We start from the raw sequence: 17,008 nt of genomic DNA on the forward strand, positions 1-17,008 counted from the left end.
TTTTTTTTTGTTTGAGTTGGTCCAATTTCCTGTCATTAACTTTTTTTTTTTTTTATCATCAAATTAATTATACTAGCATTTGTTGCTCAGTCGAATCTATTCCCCAAATCATCTTTTACACACACACACACTTTTTTTATAACATGCTTGTGTGTGTATTGATTTTATACTATAAAATAAATATTTCAGCTTATGGGATAAGCATGCTCAGAAATCTACTCCGCATTATTTTTTTTTAAGATTGTCATTCTTTTTGAAAATTTAGCTCTTAATCTCGTAATAAAAAAAAATTTTATTACAAATGCCAAGAATTAAAAAAAAAAAGCTTCATAAATTATTACTTATTTGTATAATTTTTTTATTAATTATTGGATTTATTATATTCTATAAACATTCTTTTAATTAATGGATGTGAAGAAATAATACATTGCACCCCAAGAGAAGGCAGGAGAGTCTAAGAAAACCTATTCTATGCCAGCCCACACCCATAGAGGCAGCTTTTGGGCTTGGATTACTCAAAATCGTACATGGAATTACCTAAATCCAATAGGAGAGCCATTGCTAATTATAATCCATTCTTTATAAAATATTTGCTTAATTTGCCATCCAAAATATTCATGAAATTCTTTTATAAATGAAGGAATGCTATAGCGACTGACAATTACCTATCAAACCGTATGTGTTATGCACGTACCCATACCACTCACACGAGTGCATTATTGGATTCATAATTGACTGACTTAATTGCTCTAAAAATACTATAATTAATTAATTAATAAGCTGTAATTGAATTTGGATTTATCCAAAAAAAAAACAATTAAGTCTTGTGGTGTACGGTTCATTTTCAATTTTATATATTAATTTTATTTATTCCATGCATGATTGGTAGTTTTAACTTCTTTTCTAATTAAACAATTTTTTTAGGCTTGTCAAGTGTATTGGAATCTTCATTAGTTCATTGAACCTAAATAGCTCCACTATATACTATATTAAATTTGATAATTAATTTTAAATATCAACCAAATTAAAAATGTAAGTCTTGTGGTGGACGGTCTATTCTCAACTTTATATATTATTTATCTATTGTCTATTTATTTCATATGGGATTGATAATCCTTTTGATAGTAAGTACTAAGGTGGGTGATCCATTCTCATCTTTATGTATTACTCACCATTTATTTATTATATACACAATTGGAGGTTTTAAAACCCTCTTTCTTCGCTTACAATTTTGTTTTTGGATCTATCAAATAGAATGGCTCTAAAATCTTCATTTGATCGTTGAACCTTGATAGCTTTGCAATTATATTAAATTCAACAGCTGAGTTTGATTTTTTATTTAAAATATTTAAGTATTATGATGAATGATCCATTATATATTATTCTTCTATTATTTACTTATTCTATGTGGTATTGATGGTTATAATAATTATAAAACACAACAACAATTCATGTAATTTACCCTCTCGATCCATCTCCTAAATTAATTATTTTGTATTGTTTCTTCCAATATATACAACTTGGTTCATGATTTTATAGGAATTTTCACTAAATTATTTTTATTGTTTCTTCCTTGATAGCTCTCATGTTATCATATTGAATTCATTAGTTAAATTTGGATTCCATCTAAAAACGTCAAGTTTTATGGTGAATGATTCATTCTAAACATTATATATTATTCTTCAATTATTTATTTATTTATTTCGTGTATTATTGGTGATTATAATAGTTAAAAATGCTGCAATAATTCATATAATTTACCCTCTTAATCCATCTCTTAAAATGTCTTTACTATTAACAAAAGCTAAAACCCATTGTAAAAACACTACTTAACCAAACTCACGAGCACTGTTTATTGAAATGTAATGATAGTTGTGCCATTCCCATACAAATCTTTAGCTATCAATTAGAGCTAGTTCAGTCTGACAACACAACTATATAATAATTAATAAGGACAACTTTTTTAATTACATCATTTACAAAAAATAATTTAATTTAAAAAAAAACAGAAATATACATGACAACTAAATATTAATTCTTCCAAATACATAATTAACTTGAAAAAGACTCACATTTGACTTATATTTATGTACTTCCTAGCATATTATATATATATATATATATATTATATATATATATATATTTTATTTTTGAATCGTTTCAATGTTAAAAAATAAATTTTAAAAAAAAAAAATATAAATTATTTTAATAAATTTTTAATAAAAATCACATAAAAAACAAGGGTATAACAATGACAAACAGCATCATCATACAAGATTACGAATTGATTTCAATTTGTCTTATTATCAATTTCCAAATTCCAATATAAGCACTATTGATAGGCATCCTTGGAAAGTTATTTTGTTCTCTTCACCCGAAAGAGAAACTGATTAGCGGGCTTAGTTAATATGCTCTATCAAGATGTGATTCGCCCATTGTCGGTTGGATAAAGGTTCCCAAATCGATCCCTAGACACACCATTAGTTTCCGACATAGCTACCTTTTCTTCTAGTCATAATACGTAGATTGGTTACAAAATATCCTTTCAATATTGTAAGGTCTTGTCATGTCTAGACAGATCATGTTGATAAGTGAGAACCCCAACAATTTATGATCCTAAGATTTATAGTCAAAAGGGATTTTCTACCATGAAGCCGATTAAAATTAATTAATGAGTTCTTCCAACTCACTTGTGCTTTACTTACTTTTTATAACCAAGGAAAATGAAGTAATGAGAAGAGTAGAATAATATGTTTAGTTTAATTTATATATAATCTATATGTATTTAGGTTAAGTCTAAGTGTTGATAATATATAGATCATTTAGAATTTTAGTTTTTTTTTTAATTATTTCAACAATTCCAACTCAGTAATGAGTTTTCTTTCTTCTTTGATGATTTCAAATTATCTTGACTTTATTTTTTTAACAGAAACATTTGATTTATTTTTCCATAAGAAAGGAAATTAAAGGCGTGAATAAGCTCTAAATGCAATACTAGATTTGAAACCTTGGTGCTTCGTTTCAATTCTTGGTCGACACGATAAGCTTTGATTTGAAAAGCAATCCTTTAATGCGACAACTAGGTATAGTAGTGAGCCAACGTCACAACGAGACAATAGAGAGCATGCATGCCACAGAATTTCATGCATTTTGTAATAATTTCCATCATTTTCACCATGATGACATTTGAATCCCATGATTAATATTGTAATGAGCAGATGATTACGACATGAAATAATCAGGTGTCATTAGTGGAAAATATTGTCCAGATGATTATATATTTCGTATGCTCGGCCCATAAAATATGAGTATCATATTAGTTTTGTTTAGTATTTTTTTCATGATTTAAAAGATGGACAGTGATGGATGTTCTGCCAATCCTCCTAACTAATGGTGTCATTTTCTTTAAGATTCAATGAAATGATTTCATTTTTTTTTTAAAGAAAAAATTTCTTTCTATGCGATGTCAAAGGCTAGCTGTTCCAATTGTGTGATTGAAATTATATTAGTTATGTCCATATTTCAACCTCATAATCCAATATTCAAAGAGAAATGGCTGTTTCGAATCATGTAAAATCAGTAATTTTAATATAAAAAAAAATTAAACAAGTAATATATTTTTCATATACTTATGATATAATATTATAGTGTTCTATAATGTTCTCTTCTTTTTTTTTATGGTCATTTGGTTTTTTCATTTTTGGTCCCTCAATTTTTTTTAATTTGTTCCTTTGACCTTTAATTCATTCGGGATTGGACTTGATGGTTTGTTCTGGAAGTATAGTTTAGGGAATCTCAAGGTGTCAAGAAAAAAATTAATAGATTGATTGACGCTTAGCTTGGAAAAATTTAATTTAATTTAATTTAATTGATTTAAAATAATTAAAGTTATGGGACCAGATTTGAATAATAGATAAATATTCAACATTTTTTTCTTACTTGAATCAAGGATTGAATTGCATGGGAAGAGGAAAGGTTCAACCTTTTTTTTGGTTGCTCAATTTTTTTTTTTCAATTCGATCCTTTTACATTAAGTTTATTTGAGATTGAACTTAATGATTTTTTTTAATTGCCTTGATATAAGGATCGCACAATGCTAAGAAACAACTCCAGCACATAGTTGATGCTCGGTTTTGTAAAATAAAATTTAAATTTATTAATCTAAAATAATTAAGGCTTGAGAGACCAAATTTAAACCCAAAACAAGAGCAAGGACGAGATTAAACAAGTAGTGAGAGAATGCATGTCGTAAGCTAGCGTGTGAGAGATTTCAGGGGAGGTGATGTATGTCAACAGACAAGTTGCAGCGAGGCTCCATTTTCTTTTCTCTCTTCTTTCCTCGGATTTCATGCTAATCTATAAAAACATTACAAGGTGCCTTATTTTTTCTGTTTTTAGATCAAATTTGATCTATATTCTTTTGATATCTATTTGTTTTGTTTTTTATTCTTTTTTGGAATGATTTTTTTTTTTAATTTTATTCTTCAATATTTAGATTTATTGGAAAATTGAGCTTCATGATTTTTATTTTTTTGCCTTCTATAGGGATAATACTGGTCTTATGTCTCAAATCACAAGTTTGGAAGATAAACTCTGGTCAACTTCATTTGATTTTTTTATGTCCTTTTTAAATTATTTATTTTTTAATTTTATCATTCAATATGAGGTTGATTAGGAATAGGGATTCCTAATTTTTTTTTTCTCCCTTTATATGGGTTTATCTTAGTTTCATGAAATAGATAATTAGTTTATCGATCGAGTGAATCCAAGTTGGCTCAGTTTTTTTTTGTTATTTTTTTCAATTTTATTTTTTAATATAAGTTTGTTTTGCGAATTGAGCTTCTTAGTTATTTTTGTTTTGCCTTTTATTACTTTATCTCATTTGCATGATTAAGATTATGGGAGTTGGTGGGCTTACCCGAGTTTGATGGGTTATTTTAGGACTTTTTTTGTTTTATCAATTATTGTTTTTATCCTTCTACACTGGGTTTGTTAGGATTTCAACTTTTTCAATTTGCTTTCTATAGGGTTATTCTAGTCTCGTGACATGGGTTGTGAGTTTAACATACTTATTCGGGTTGACTCGGTTTGGTTTTTTTATTCCTTTTTAGATTGAATTTGTTTTTTTATTTCATCTTTTAACATTTGATTGGCTAAAAATTAAGCTTTAGATTTCTTTTTCATGTTATTTTCCATAAGGTTATTGTGTTCCCATATACCAAGTTACGTACTTGGCGATTTAACTTTAGCTGACTTAAATAGTTTTTTTGTTCTTTTTAAAAAAAAAATTTATTCCTGCCCTCCAAAGTTTTAGTAGTTTGTCAGCTTTCTTAATTCCCATATGAATTAAAAATATATTTTAGATTTTATTTTATTAAATTCCATTTAATTTTTGGTTTGTTATCAAGTAAACCTATAGAGATGTTTTCAAAACATTGACAAGATATCTTTTTATAATATAATATTCAATATGTCATAATCTCAATATTTTTAAAGATATCTTGTTCATTATACATTAGATTTTGAGTTTATAGTTTAATATATTTACTAAAAAAAATATAATAACCATGTTTTTATATTTTTATGTTTTGTTTTTTATATATAAAAACTGATACAACTTGCAGCATAACACATGCAAGATCTAGTTATTTTCTATGGATTGTGAAAGACTTTTTGATTGTGTGATTAAAATTATATTAGTTATGTCGATATTTCAACCTCGTCATCATATTCAGAGAGAAATGATTGTTCTGAATTCTATAAAAACAGTAATTCTAATTTAATAAAAAAATAATCAAGTAATATATTTGTCATATGCTCATGATATATTACCAAACAAATAAACAAAATTAATTCTCTATAGCATAACGTACTCCAAAAGAAAAATGAATAAAATTATTATATGTATGTATCATGCTTGTATGTACGTTAATGATGCTAATGCTACATACAGTTACTCGCTGTAGGTACTCTGATCTTTAGAAAAAGCAAGAAACTAGGAGATATTAAAAGCTTAAAAAGGCTATATATGGATAGAGCAAGTGAAGGCAAAAAAGTCAAAAGGGAAAGGAACGACATGTATTGTTGATGGAAACAAAAAAATCAGGTACCGGATTCGTTCTCCTTGAATTAATCAACACAGCATATGGTTTTTACCATCTTTTTTGCAAGGTTGTTGTTTAGCAAGTAACACTGCACACTATTAATAAAATATTATTGGCATGCTTTTCAACACGAAAAACTATTTAAAAAGCAATTGTTACTACACTTTCAAACACCCTTTTTCTTCTTCTTTTTTCCCAGATTACCAACCTTAGATTCTTTAACACTTAACACTTGTCTTATGAGAGCCATGTCGTCATATTCTTTTCAAAACAAAGAAGAAATCAATTACACAATAAGGGATTTCATGAACGTTTAGATTCATTAATTACCATTTATTTAATTTCTAGTTGAATAAAGACAATGTTTTGGAAATGTTGATGATCTTGAGAATGACAACGAAGTATGGCATAATTAATACGCTAAAATTGACACAGCAACCTCTGTGAACTAAATCCTAGATGTTATGGTTGCTAATCAAAGAAGCTCAAAAGTCTTCTCACGAGTCCATTTGGCCTAAAAAGTTGAAGAAATTGTTCTTGCAGATTTTTTCGAACTTTCTCTTGTAATGACAACTCGACCTCCTCTATCTTCATTCAACTTACCTTAATTTGCACATGCATATGTGCATAATATGTATGCATAGTCAAGCCCATTAACTCTTGATGAAATTATGAGTTCCAATTCAAGCTAGAAAGTTGAAAGGTTTGTCTCAAAACACCATCGCCCAGAGAGCCAAGAAGAGTGCTTGGGTGAATCAATGGCGTGCTCTGTGGAAACTGGTCAAGCAAAGAAACAAAGGAGTTGTTATCCTCTTGAGTGCCAGTGATGCCACTATTAAGATCACCATGAAAACGCTTCGCTGATGAATTAGCCAACCCCAGTGGTAATCCTGTAGTCTCATTCCAATACTGATGATGATACGGGAGGGAACGTTTTTGATCCGAAAGGGTATTTGTAGAGACTGCGGCCATGGACGTATTTGGCTTCGAGCTTGAAGATGGTAATTGAGAAATGGAACTGTTTTGCATGCCATCTCCTGTTAGTATCCCTTCAAAGAAGGTATCTTCATTCTCAAGTAATGAAGCATAACCTGTAGGCTTTGAAACCGAAGGGTGTTTTGGATTTTTGTTGCTAGAAGTACATGGCGGTGTAGCAAACATTCCCTCCATTGAATCCTCCTTCTCCATTTGATCCATCTGTCTTTGAGGGTTGTTTTTCTTGTAAATCCGACATAGAACCCAGTCATCAAGCTATAAAAAACAAACAACAAACAAAAATAATAGATAATACACATCATTAATGGACCAATCTTCCAGTGATCATAACATGAAAGTACCTAATTAAAAGATGATGAACATACCCTTAAAGAGCCACCTTTCTTGTTGGCAGAATCACCAGGAGGTTTTGAGCTAGGATTGCTATTGATAAGGCGATATTCATGCATAATCCAATTGGTTTTAATCCCTTTTGGTGGCTTACCACCATAAAAAACCAGGGCCTTCTTGACACCAACCTTTTGAGCTCCATTAGATGTTAATATAGGCTTATCAGTTCCAGTAGCTTTCCAATACCCTGAAGTTGCAGCTCTATTAGGCCTAGCACCGTTGGGGTATTTCCTGTCTCTAGGACTGAAAAAATACCACTCTTGCTCTCCAAACGTAGCCTTACCTACACACAGAAAGTTCCCCATCCCAAAACATTAGCATATACATATATTAATCAAGAACAAGCATCCATATATTCTGAAGATCTTGATGACTTACTTGGTAGCTCCCATGGATCAAATTTGTATAGATCAATCTCAGCTATAATTGTAACAGGTAATGGAACCGATGCAGCCTTCTTTTTTAGGTAGTGGACCAGTAGCTCTTCATCAGTAGGGTGGAACCTGAACCCCGGTGGCAGCCGTGGGTGCTGCGACCCAGACGATGAATCGGTGCTCTCCATTAATTTGATAAGTCTTGATTAAGGTTTTTTTGAGCTAAATTCAGTGAAAGTTAGCAGCCTGTAGATTGAACAAGTAAATAGATGGTGGGTTGATGCAAGAGACAGAGAACAGAGAAGAGGAGCATAGGCTATATATCCTTGAATGTTGACATTAGGTGTGGGGGCAGAGGGGCGGATGTTAGGCACCATTTGATAGAAGTGCCAAGTGGAGAGGGCAAGTCATCAGGTGACACGTGGAAATCATAAGATGAGGGCCAGGGATACACGTGTCAAGGAGAGGGATGTTGGGACCACAAGGAAACAAAGAGGAAAAAAATGGGGAGGGGATCAGGGGGGAGGGGCAGGCCGGGTTTTGAGAGCCTGCAGTTTGGAACTGCCTTGGACGCTTTTCATGTCATGCTTTTCTTATGTAATAGCCCACACTTCTGTCCAAAAAACAACTTTTTGTTTTGAGAGAGAGATAAATGTCTAAAAGATGTTCGGCAGTTTTGGTAGGCTATTCCGTCTGTTTAGAGTTGTTGTTGAATTGATTTTTTTTATTAAATTTTGAATTTATATTTTTTTATTTTAAATTATATTTTTAGATCATTTTGATGTACTGATGTTAAAAATAAATTTTAAAAAATAAAAAAATATATATATTATTTTTAATGCATTTCAAAACAAAAAGCAATATCTATCATATACTCTTAAATATGCCTGAATTCATGTGCTGATTTTTTTTTTTTCATTTCACCATACGAAGTTATGCTCCGGTTAATTTATGTGTCAATTGATTTTTTTTTAAAATAATTTTAAAATATAAATTTTATATTATTTATATATGTATTTAGAGAAAAATATTTCTCTAGATCCTGTTATTAAAAATCAAACTTAAAGCATGGGAATGTTTTGAAAACAGAGTAATAATTTAATTTTCTTGACAACTAGCGACTGGTTTGATTTCAAAAACAATAACTACATTTTGGATAACAAGGGGATTTTTGAAATTTCTTAAACGTATTCTCTTCCCCATCTTTGTGGATCATTAGTATAAGGTTCGCAGGTTTCAATTTAACTGAAAATCTTGTCTAGGTGGTTACACATCTATCTAAGATATATCTAAACTATACCTAAAGAGTATGGTCCAAATTCTTCATCATAAAAACAAATAATATTTGGTAGAAAAAGAAATTCCTTCTGGTTCTTATTGTATATGAATATGGATCTATAAGTTCTATAATAGATTATTTAAACTTGAAAAAACAGCAGACACAAAAATTTAGGTATAGTTTTATTGGCTGGCTTGTGGACATATTTCCTTTTCTAATAGGATAAATATAGTTCAATGATTTTTCACTTTTCTTTATAGCACGATGTCTTTGATAGTTATTGTTACCTTCAACTAAATTGCTCTTTGATCGGTCACAAAAATCTAGAAAAGAATCTTGATCCTTCTGGAAATAAATAATCACAACAACTTAGAGAAAAGTGATCATGAAAATCAAGAAAAGAATCCCTGATCCTTTTAAAGATAAGTTTAGATATATAGAGAATTCAATAGAGACATAAAGATCTTATTATAAAGATTTTTCATTGGAAACTTTGGAGACATGAAGAAATATTTTTGCGCTATAGTTTAATCATGCTTTTTTTAGTTGTTATGTTAGTGCTTAAATGAGAGATTAGCTTAATGAAAAGATTGTAAAGGCTAAGGATGGTATTAGGCTCAAAGCTATGATACCACACATGAGAAAAATCTATGGACTGCTGTCAAGATATTTTTACACATAACATCATTGTTTTGTATTACAAGATCTATGATGCTTCTAGCATTTATATATGCTTTATGGTATCTATAAAGTCATCATAATTATCCAAGTTAACTTTTGCGGAGACACAATCTTTAGAAAGATGAATGTGTAACACTAAATGAAACAATAGAGAATCTCTTACCTGGTGGAAATGGTGTTCATTCTTAAAGGCTCATATAGTCTCATGTTTAAGTCTTTTTTGACAAGGAGCTTGCAAGCGAGACTTGAAGAAAATTGATGGTGGTAACCATTTATTTGAGTAGGACTTATTGAGGACTGCTTTTCATAATAGAAATGACTTTTTATAAAGTCAAAGCATTAGACCAACTTTGCATATTATTTTTTCATGAAAATAGAGTTATCTCTATGCATTTGGTGTATGTAATGGAGTTGTATATTGTATCTTTTATTGATGAAATGGAAGAGTATGAAGCTATTTTTATATATGTAAAACAACATTATTGAGCACTTGTATTTGATGAGAGAGTTGGTGGATATATATGGAAGTTGGAGTTCTTATGGTGGAGAGATAAGTCACCTTTCACGTCCAATAATTTTCAAATCATTTATCATGTAAATAATTTTTTGTGATTGATAAGAATGAACTAGCTTTTTGTTCAATTTTTCATAGACAACGCCATCATTTATGGTTTGATGAGAGAGAGGGTTAGGTTGGGCCAATGAGAGGAATTTTGGATGGGAGATGAAAAGGTTAGGTTAGGTTAGGGAGAAAGAGTTTAGTTGGTAAATAAAAGGTTATGTTAGATTGTACTTAAGCTAACCTCAGTTAGGCTTGCAGTTAACCAACCAACCTTGATTGTGCTTGTTAGCTAATAGTTTTTATTAGACCTTCTTGAGCCTTGGTTAGACCTGCTGCTAGCTCGATTAGGCTTACTTCTTTAACGATCTTAATTGGATTAATTGTTTTTTACACCATCAATTTCCAATTTTCTTAATGACCACAATTTGATGAACATGTAGTCTATTAGGTTAGAGTAATATTAGGAATACTCAATTTTTTTAATCAATTAATATGGCACTTTATAATTAATTAATGATTTATAGATAATTCAATTTATTAGATACTAATTATAATCCATCACTTTTTATGATTTATAACACCTTACTCATAATAAATGGTGTGTAATTCACTACATAACTTTTAATAGTAAAAACATTATGCATCCTAACATTGCTCATCGATTGACATAATTTTCCACTAGTCTCATGCAAACCTTAAAATGGTCTAGTGCCAAACTAAAAGCATGCATTACATATATTGCACTACAGAAAGACTAATGATTATAAATTTAGACCGAGTCTCCACCAAACTAGGAAAAGGCATTTTAAAAGATTTTGTTATGTTCACTAACAATCCATAAGTAAGATTTATATTCTAATTAGTTTAGTTTTGTATTCAACTTTATTTTGATTATAAGTTAATATATTGTTAGCCTCTTTATGTAATCTATTTTTCTTTATTTTACAACTTCATTTTTTATCTATAATTTTTTATTTATTTTATACATAAAATTTAATAGTTTTCTTATATTAAATTGATGTCCAACTCGAGTCTACTTTAATACCTTTTTGATGAATGAAAAAACCTAAGAAATTCCTTGATATAACCCCAAACACACACATTTATAAGTATTTGTTTTTAACTAGTGAAATCTTATAAACAAAAGCTAATTAGACATTGAAAAATATTATAGCAAGTGAGTGAAGACATTGCTAACTTGAATAGTGTGTGTGTGTGTGTGTGTGTAGTTTTGCAATTTCTATGAAAAACTTTAACATTGATTATTGGGAGCATTGAAAATCTATTTACAAGGCCTATTAGTTAATATTAAATTGGCCGGAGAATATATGTTTTTTTTTTCATTTTAAAAGCATAGTAAAATGACTAAAATATAATTCAAAACAAAAACAAATTAAAACTGGTGTTAATGGACATTTTTGTATTTTCAAATGGATTTTTTTTTGTTATTATCAAGTTAGATAAGAGACAATTTGTTATTTGACTAAATATAAAAACATTAAAGAAATAAAAAAGCATCTTGATATGACCATAATGCCCTTACAAGTGAAAATTTTGAAACTAGTGTCAAGGGGTTTTTTTCATCTTTCCACAATGGTTTTTTTTTTTTTTGTTATTATCAAGTTAACTTAAAGGTAATTTGGTATTTAACTAAATATAAATAACAACAAAAAAACCAAAAGGTATATGATCGATGCGCCGATGCGTGGGAGGCACTCGTGCACATCGAGTGGCACATGCAACGCCTTCAAGCAGCAAAAAATATCTTTCTATCATGAAGCACCACCGCGTACTCTTCCTTTTGGTGTTGCGGGTGTTGAAGCTGGTGTGGTGGTTTGTTGCTAATGAGCTTTTTTCTTTCCCTTATGTTCTGTCTTTTCCCTTGAAAATTATACCTTGGTTTTTTTTTTTTTGTTGGTATTGCAAATTCAATCTTTATTCTTTTGGTTTAAATTTTTTTTCTTGACTCTTTTGTATAAGGTTTTATTTTTCAATTTCATCCTTCAATCTAAGTTTATCATATATTATTTTTTCAATTTGGTCCTCATTGTTTTGATTTTTTTTTCAATTTCTCCTTTAAATAAAAGCTTTGTTTTTATTTTTTATTTCAACTTTGATCCTCATTCTTTAGAATTTTTTGGGGTCCTTAAATTAAATTTATTTTTCTTTTCAATTTCACCATTCAATCAAATATAAAATTTATTTTGTACTTCAATTTTGACCCCTATTCCTTTAATTACTATTTTTTTTAATTCCTTTTGTATAATTAAAAATATTTTTTCAATTTTATTTTTCAATATTTAATTGATTAGTAATCATGTTTCATGTTTTTTTTTTTTTTTCAAATAGAGTGCTTCTATCTTAATAACCTTGGTCACAGGTTTGAAATGTTGATATTTGTTTTTTTTTTTTTAAAAAGACTTTTTTTTATTTTAATTACCATAATTACAAGTTTGTCATGCTAACTCGAGTTGTTTTGAGCTAGTTTTTTTAGGTCTTTTTTTTTTTTATCAAATCTCATCCTTCCATATTTAATAGGCTGAGAATTAAGCTTTATTATTTGTTTCATTTGGGAAAAATATTTTTTATATAGGTTATCATGATTAAAAAAACTTAATTGACCCAGTCGGGTCTATGACCCAAGTTATGGATTTTTTTTCTTTTCTTTAAAAGGTGTTTGCAGCACATGAACATCATTTTTGTGCAAAAAAAAAGGAACAAAAATCAGGCCTACGATATAGTGTGTGTTCATAACTAGTGTGTTATGACTGCTTCATTTCATAAAGGAAAGAACATAATATGTTTCAATCTCAATAGTTCTAAATAATAAATGGTCTTAATAGAGTATTGACTAAGAATATTTAGGAATAATATTTTGATGCAACATGAATCCCATAATTATAAAGTTATATTTTCTTTGTAAAACATTTTTGTCTTAAGGACTTTATTTTTATTCTAGATTCATTAATCAAATATTTGATGAATATTAAAAATAAATAAATTTTTATTAATAAATTAAATATATTCATATAAACAAAGTTAATGTCACATGCAACCAGCCAATTGGCTACATAGAATACACACTAATATTTACATCTTTGAGCTTTTGACCCCTAAATCCCTTGCCAACCATTCCATGCTTCTCGTAGTACCAAATGTTTACAATCGACCTTGCTATTCATATAGGTTGTTACACAAAGTTGTTTGAAATACAAAAATGATTGATGAAGAAATCCTAGAAAAATTTCACATAAAAAATAGTTTTTTCATGAGCCACGATCCTAGGTCAGGATATGTGAGCTTGACAATGAGCCTAATGTCTGGACTTGGTTATGGGCTTGATTGTTCTTAAGAAAAATAAGTCCTTCATAAAACAAGGGATTCTTTGATATTTAAATCAATAGGTGTAAGAGAAAGTTGAGAGAAAATGAAAAATGTAGAGAATTATTGAGTTTGAGAAATTCATGACTTGTTGTGTTTATATGGTAACCCAAGATATTTATAAACCTTGGTAACATCAGCTCATCTCGAAACATTGAGAGTTGCATGATAATTAATTGTTAGAAATATTGGTGCTCATTATCAATTGTAGTATTTGGCCTTCCATTGATGGAGAAATTGGTGACTATCAGTTATGAATTGGTAAGAAATAATCATTGATCAAGAAATGAGGTATCTAATTACATGGAATGTGGTGTATAATTACATTGTCCACCATTGACTAGAATATATGGCGTTAACCATGTATAAAAGTTTATATTTGCAAAGAATGTTAAACAAAAGTATAAAAAGTTTGTGTGTGCATGGTACATGACACTACTTTCTTCTTCGTAACCTAAATCTTATTTGTTTTTGTGTTTCAAAAGTGTTTTAGAAAAAAATTATTTTTTTTTTTTTATTTCAAATTAATATTTTTATGATCTTCTCATATTGTTTTGATATGTTGGTATAAAAAATTAATTTAAAAAAATTAAAAAAATATTATTTCAATATATTTTTAAGTAAAAAATAGTTTGAAAAAAAACCACTACCATAATATCAAACAATCTCTTAAAAAACATACATTAAGGTGTCTTATGCCAATAGCTATGAATTTTTCAAGTACAAAACAGGGGCGGAAAAAACAAAAAAATACTTTTTTTTTTCTGATTTTTTCTTGTACCATCAGTTGACACTGTCTAAATTGAGCACCGACTATGACTAATGACATCTTATGAACTAATTGGAAGGTTTACATATGGTTGTTTCTATGCCTTAATCTGTCAATTTCGAACTGTAAGTCAATATATCTTTTATGGTCTTAATGTGGAACAAAAAGAAAATGTTACCAAAAGGATCTCTCCGTCAAGAAGGGGCATATGCACTGTTCAACATGGTACGAGTATTGACAAGTTCAAGAAGTTTTAACGTGTGAAACGAGCTTCTTTTCTATTATTTTCTTGTTATTTTCATATATTTCTTTTATTTTTCTTAACTGTTAAGCAATTTTTTTCCCTTTCAGTTTAGGTCGATTTAGCTACTATTTATTAAACAGTCTTGTATATTATTTTCAAGATAGTTTTATAAATTATTGAATTTCTGAACTGATAAAATAGATTTTCTCTACACTTAAAACTTGAAAAACTCTAATTTAATAACTTCCATTATACGAACTGAACTTCAAAGACAGGGAGGGACTTGACAGCCATGCATGTCTTTCCTTTGTTGTTAACATAAAAGCTGAGCAATCGTTCTTCTCTTTTCAAGTCAAAACATACAGGGTATCTATGAGCATGACTTTTTCTTGGAATTATTTTGTTATTGCAATTTCGGTATTTTGTTAATGGTTTTCCATTTCAAAGTAGAAAACGAGACACAAAATAGAAGATAGAAGATGTTTGACCTGTGTTTTACCGCAGGTTGGATGTTTTTTTTTAAAAAAAAAAATTATATATAAACTTTTTTAACATGTTTTTGTATTTTAAAAAATTATACATATATGTAATCAATTAAATTGAGAACTATATGTGTTAATAAGTAAAAAAAACCATAAACGATGACTAAAAATAAAAATTAGAAAAATCAAGACACATGTGTAGATCAAGATATTTAATTTCACAAGACATGACATTTATACAGTTATGTTTGTTAAATTTATTAATTAAAATAATTTTTAAGTCAATCAAATAATAATAAAATAGAAACACATATTAAATTGATTGAATAAAATAAAAGAAAAAAAAATATGTAAGGCTGCAAATATTAGAAATATTATTTGAAAATAAATTTCTTTTTATTTTCAAAAATAAAGTTCATCTATACAAAATATTAAAAAAATATATAGATTAATCAGAAAAATCTCCTCAAAATTAAAAGCGTAATTAAAAATAATTTTTATTTTAAATAGACTTTCTAAATAACTTAAAAGAGAGAAGGGATATTAGTACAAATATAAATAAAAATAAGATTAAGATTAATTTAAAAAGTTGAAACAAACAAGGGGAATTTTTTTTTTTCTTAAACAAAAAAAGTGAATAGTGTCATCCATAGTAAAACTTGTGGGGTGAACCCGGATCATGAACTTAACCGGGTTTAATATTTTTTTTTCCTTTTAAATTTATAACAAACCTAAAAACAGTAAACAATGTCATCCATGGTAAAACATGAAGGGGTGAATAGTGCGGCTGCACAGTGTTCACCTTACATATTTTTCCTTTAAATTTATAGCAAAACCTTTTAAAAAAGCAATGACCAATGCCGTTCATAGTAAAACATGAGAGGGTGAACAATGCATCTGCACAGTGTTCACCTCACATGTCTTAGTTTATTAGGGTGAACCCGGACCATGAACTCAATCAATATCAGTCTTATTATTTCTCATGGTCAATATCGTTATTTTGTGATGTTTATCGATGACTATAGTCGAGTTACTTGGATCTACTTTCTTTATTCTAAAGCTAACATGTTCTTTGTTTCTTAAAAAAATTGTTGTGTTTGTTGAGATACAGTTTTGTACTTGTATCAAAACCTTATACTTTGACCCAGAGGGGAATACATGTCTCATTCCTTTTAGGCTTATCATGAGTAAAAAAGGATTATTTCCCAGCATTTTTGTCATTGTATCCCTTAACAAAATGGTGACGTTAAGAGTAAGAATCGTCATCTCTTAGATGTCGCTCACTGATTGATTTGTTTGTACCTTCTAAGTTCTGGGTAGAAGTTTTATCTATTACTATTTATTTGATCAATAGTTTGCTTATTACCACTCTAAATTATGATTCTTCCTATTTTTGATTATTTGGCATGTCTTTTGAGTATCAATCCTTCCATACTTTTAGGTGTGTTTGTTTTGTTCATTTGCCACTTGTTGATTGTCACAAGCTTGATGCTCAATCTGCGACATGTGCTTTTATGGGATGTAACCTTACTTAGAAAGGATTTGTTTGTTATGATGATCATGCAAACAAATTTTGGATCTCTCGGAATGTGATTTTCTTTGAAAATCAATATTTCTTTCAATTTCAGGTATTTCTGATCCTCCTATTACTCTTTTACCTACTTTTGATGATGTACCTTCTTCTATTAAACAATTTAAACCAGATGTGGTGTATTATAGACGTCATTCTTCTACGCCTCTTCCAGA

The 17,008-nt window shown here is 29.0% G+C and overlaps 1 protein-coding gene across 1 annotated transcript; it reads right to left on the bottom strand.

Moving 5' to 3' along the window:
• Nucleotides 1–6,473: 6,473 nt before the first annotated feature.
• Nucleotides 6,474–8,175, bottom strand: LOC118031681 (NAC transcription factor 25-like). Its single transcript, XM_035036185.2, has 3 exons — nt 7,869–8,175; nt 7,466–7,773; nt 6,474–7,355 (listed from the first exon to the last, which is right to left on the bottom strand). The coding sequence occupies exons 1-3, from the start codon at nt 8,050–8,052 to the stop codon at nt 6,774–6,776; spliced, it is 1,074 nt and encodes a 357-aa protein (XP_034892076.1). The 5' UTR covers nt 8,053–8,175; the 3' UTR covers nt 6,474–6,773.
• Between the last annotated feature and the right edge of the window lie 8,833 nt (nt 8,176–17,008).

This window comes from Populus alba, chromosome 11, assembly GCF_005239225.2.
Source record: "Populus alba chromosome 11, ASM523922v2, whole genome shotgun sequence".
NCBI classification, from domain to species: Eukaryota; Viridiplantae; Streptophyta; class Magnoliopsida; order Malpighiales; family Salicaceae; genus Populus; species Populus alba.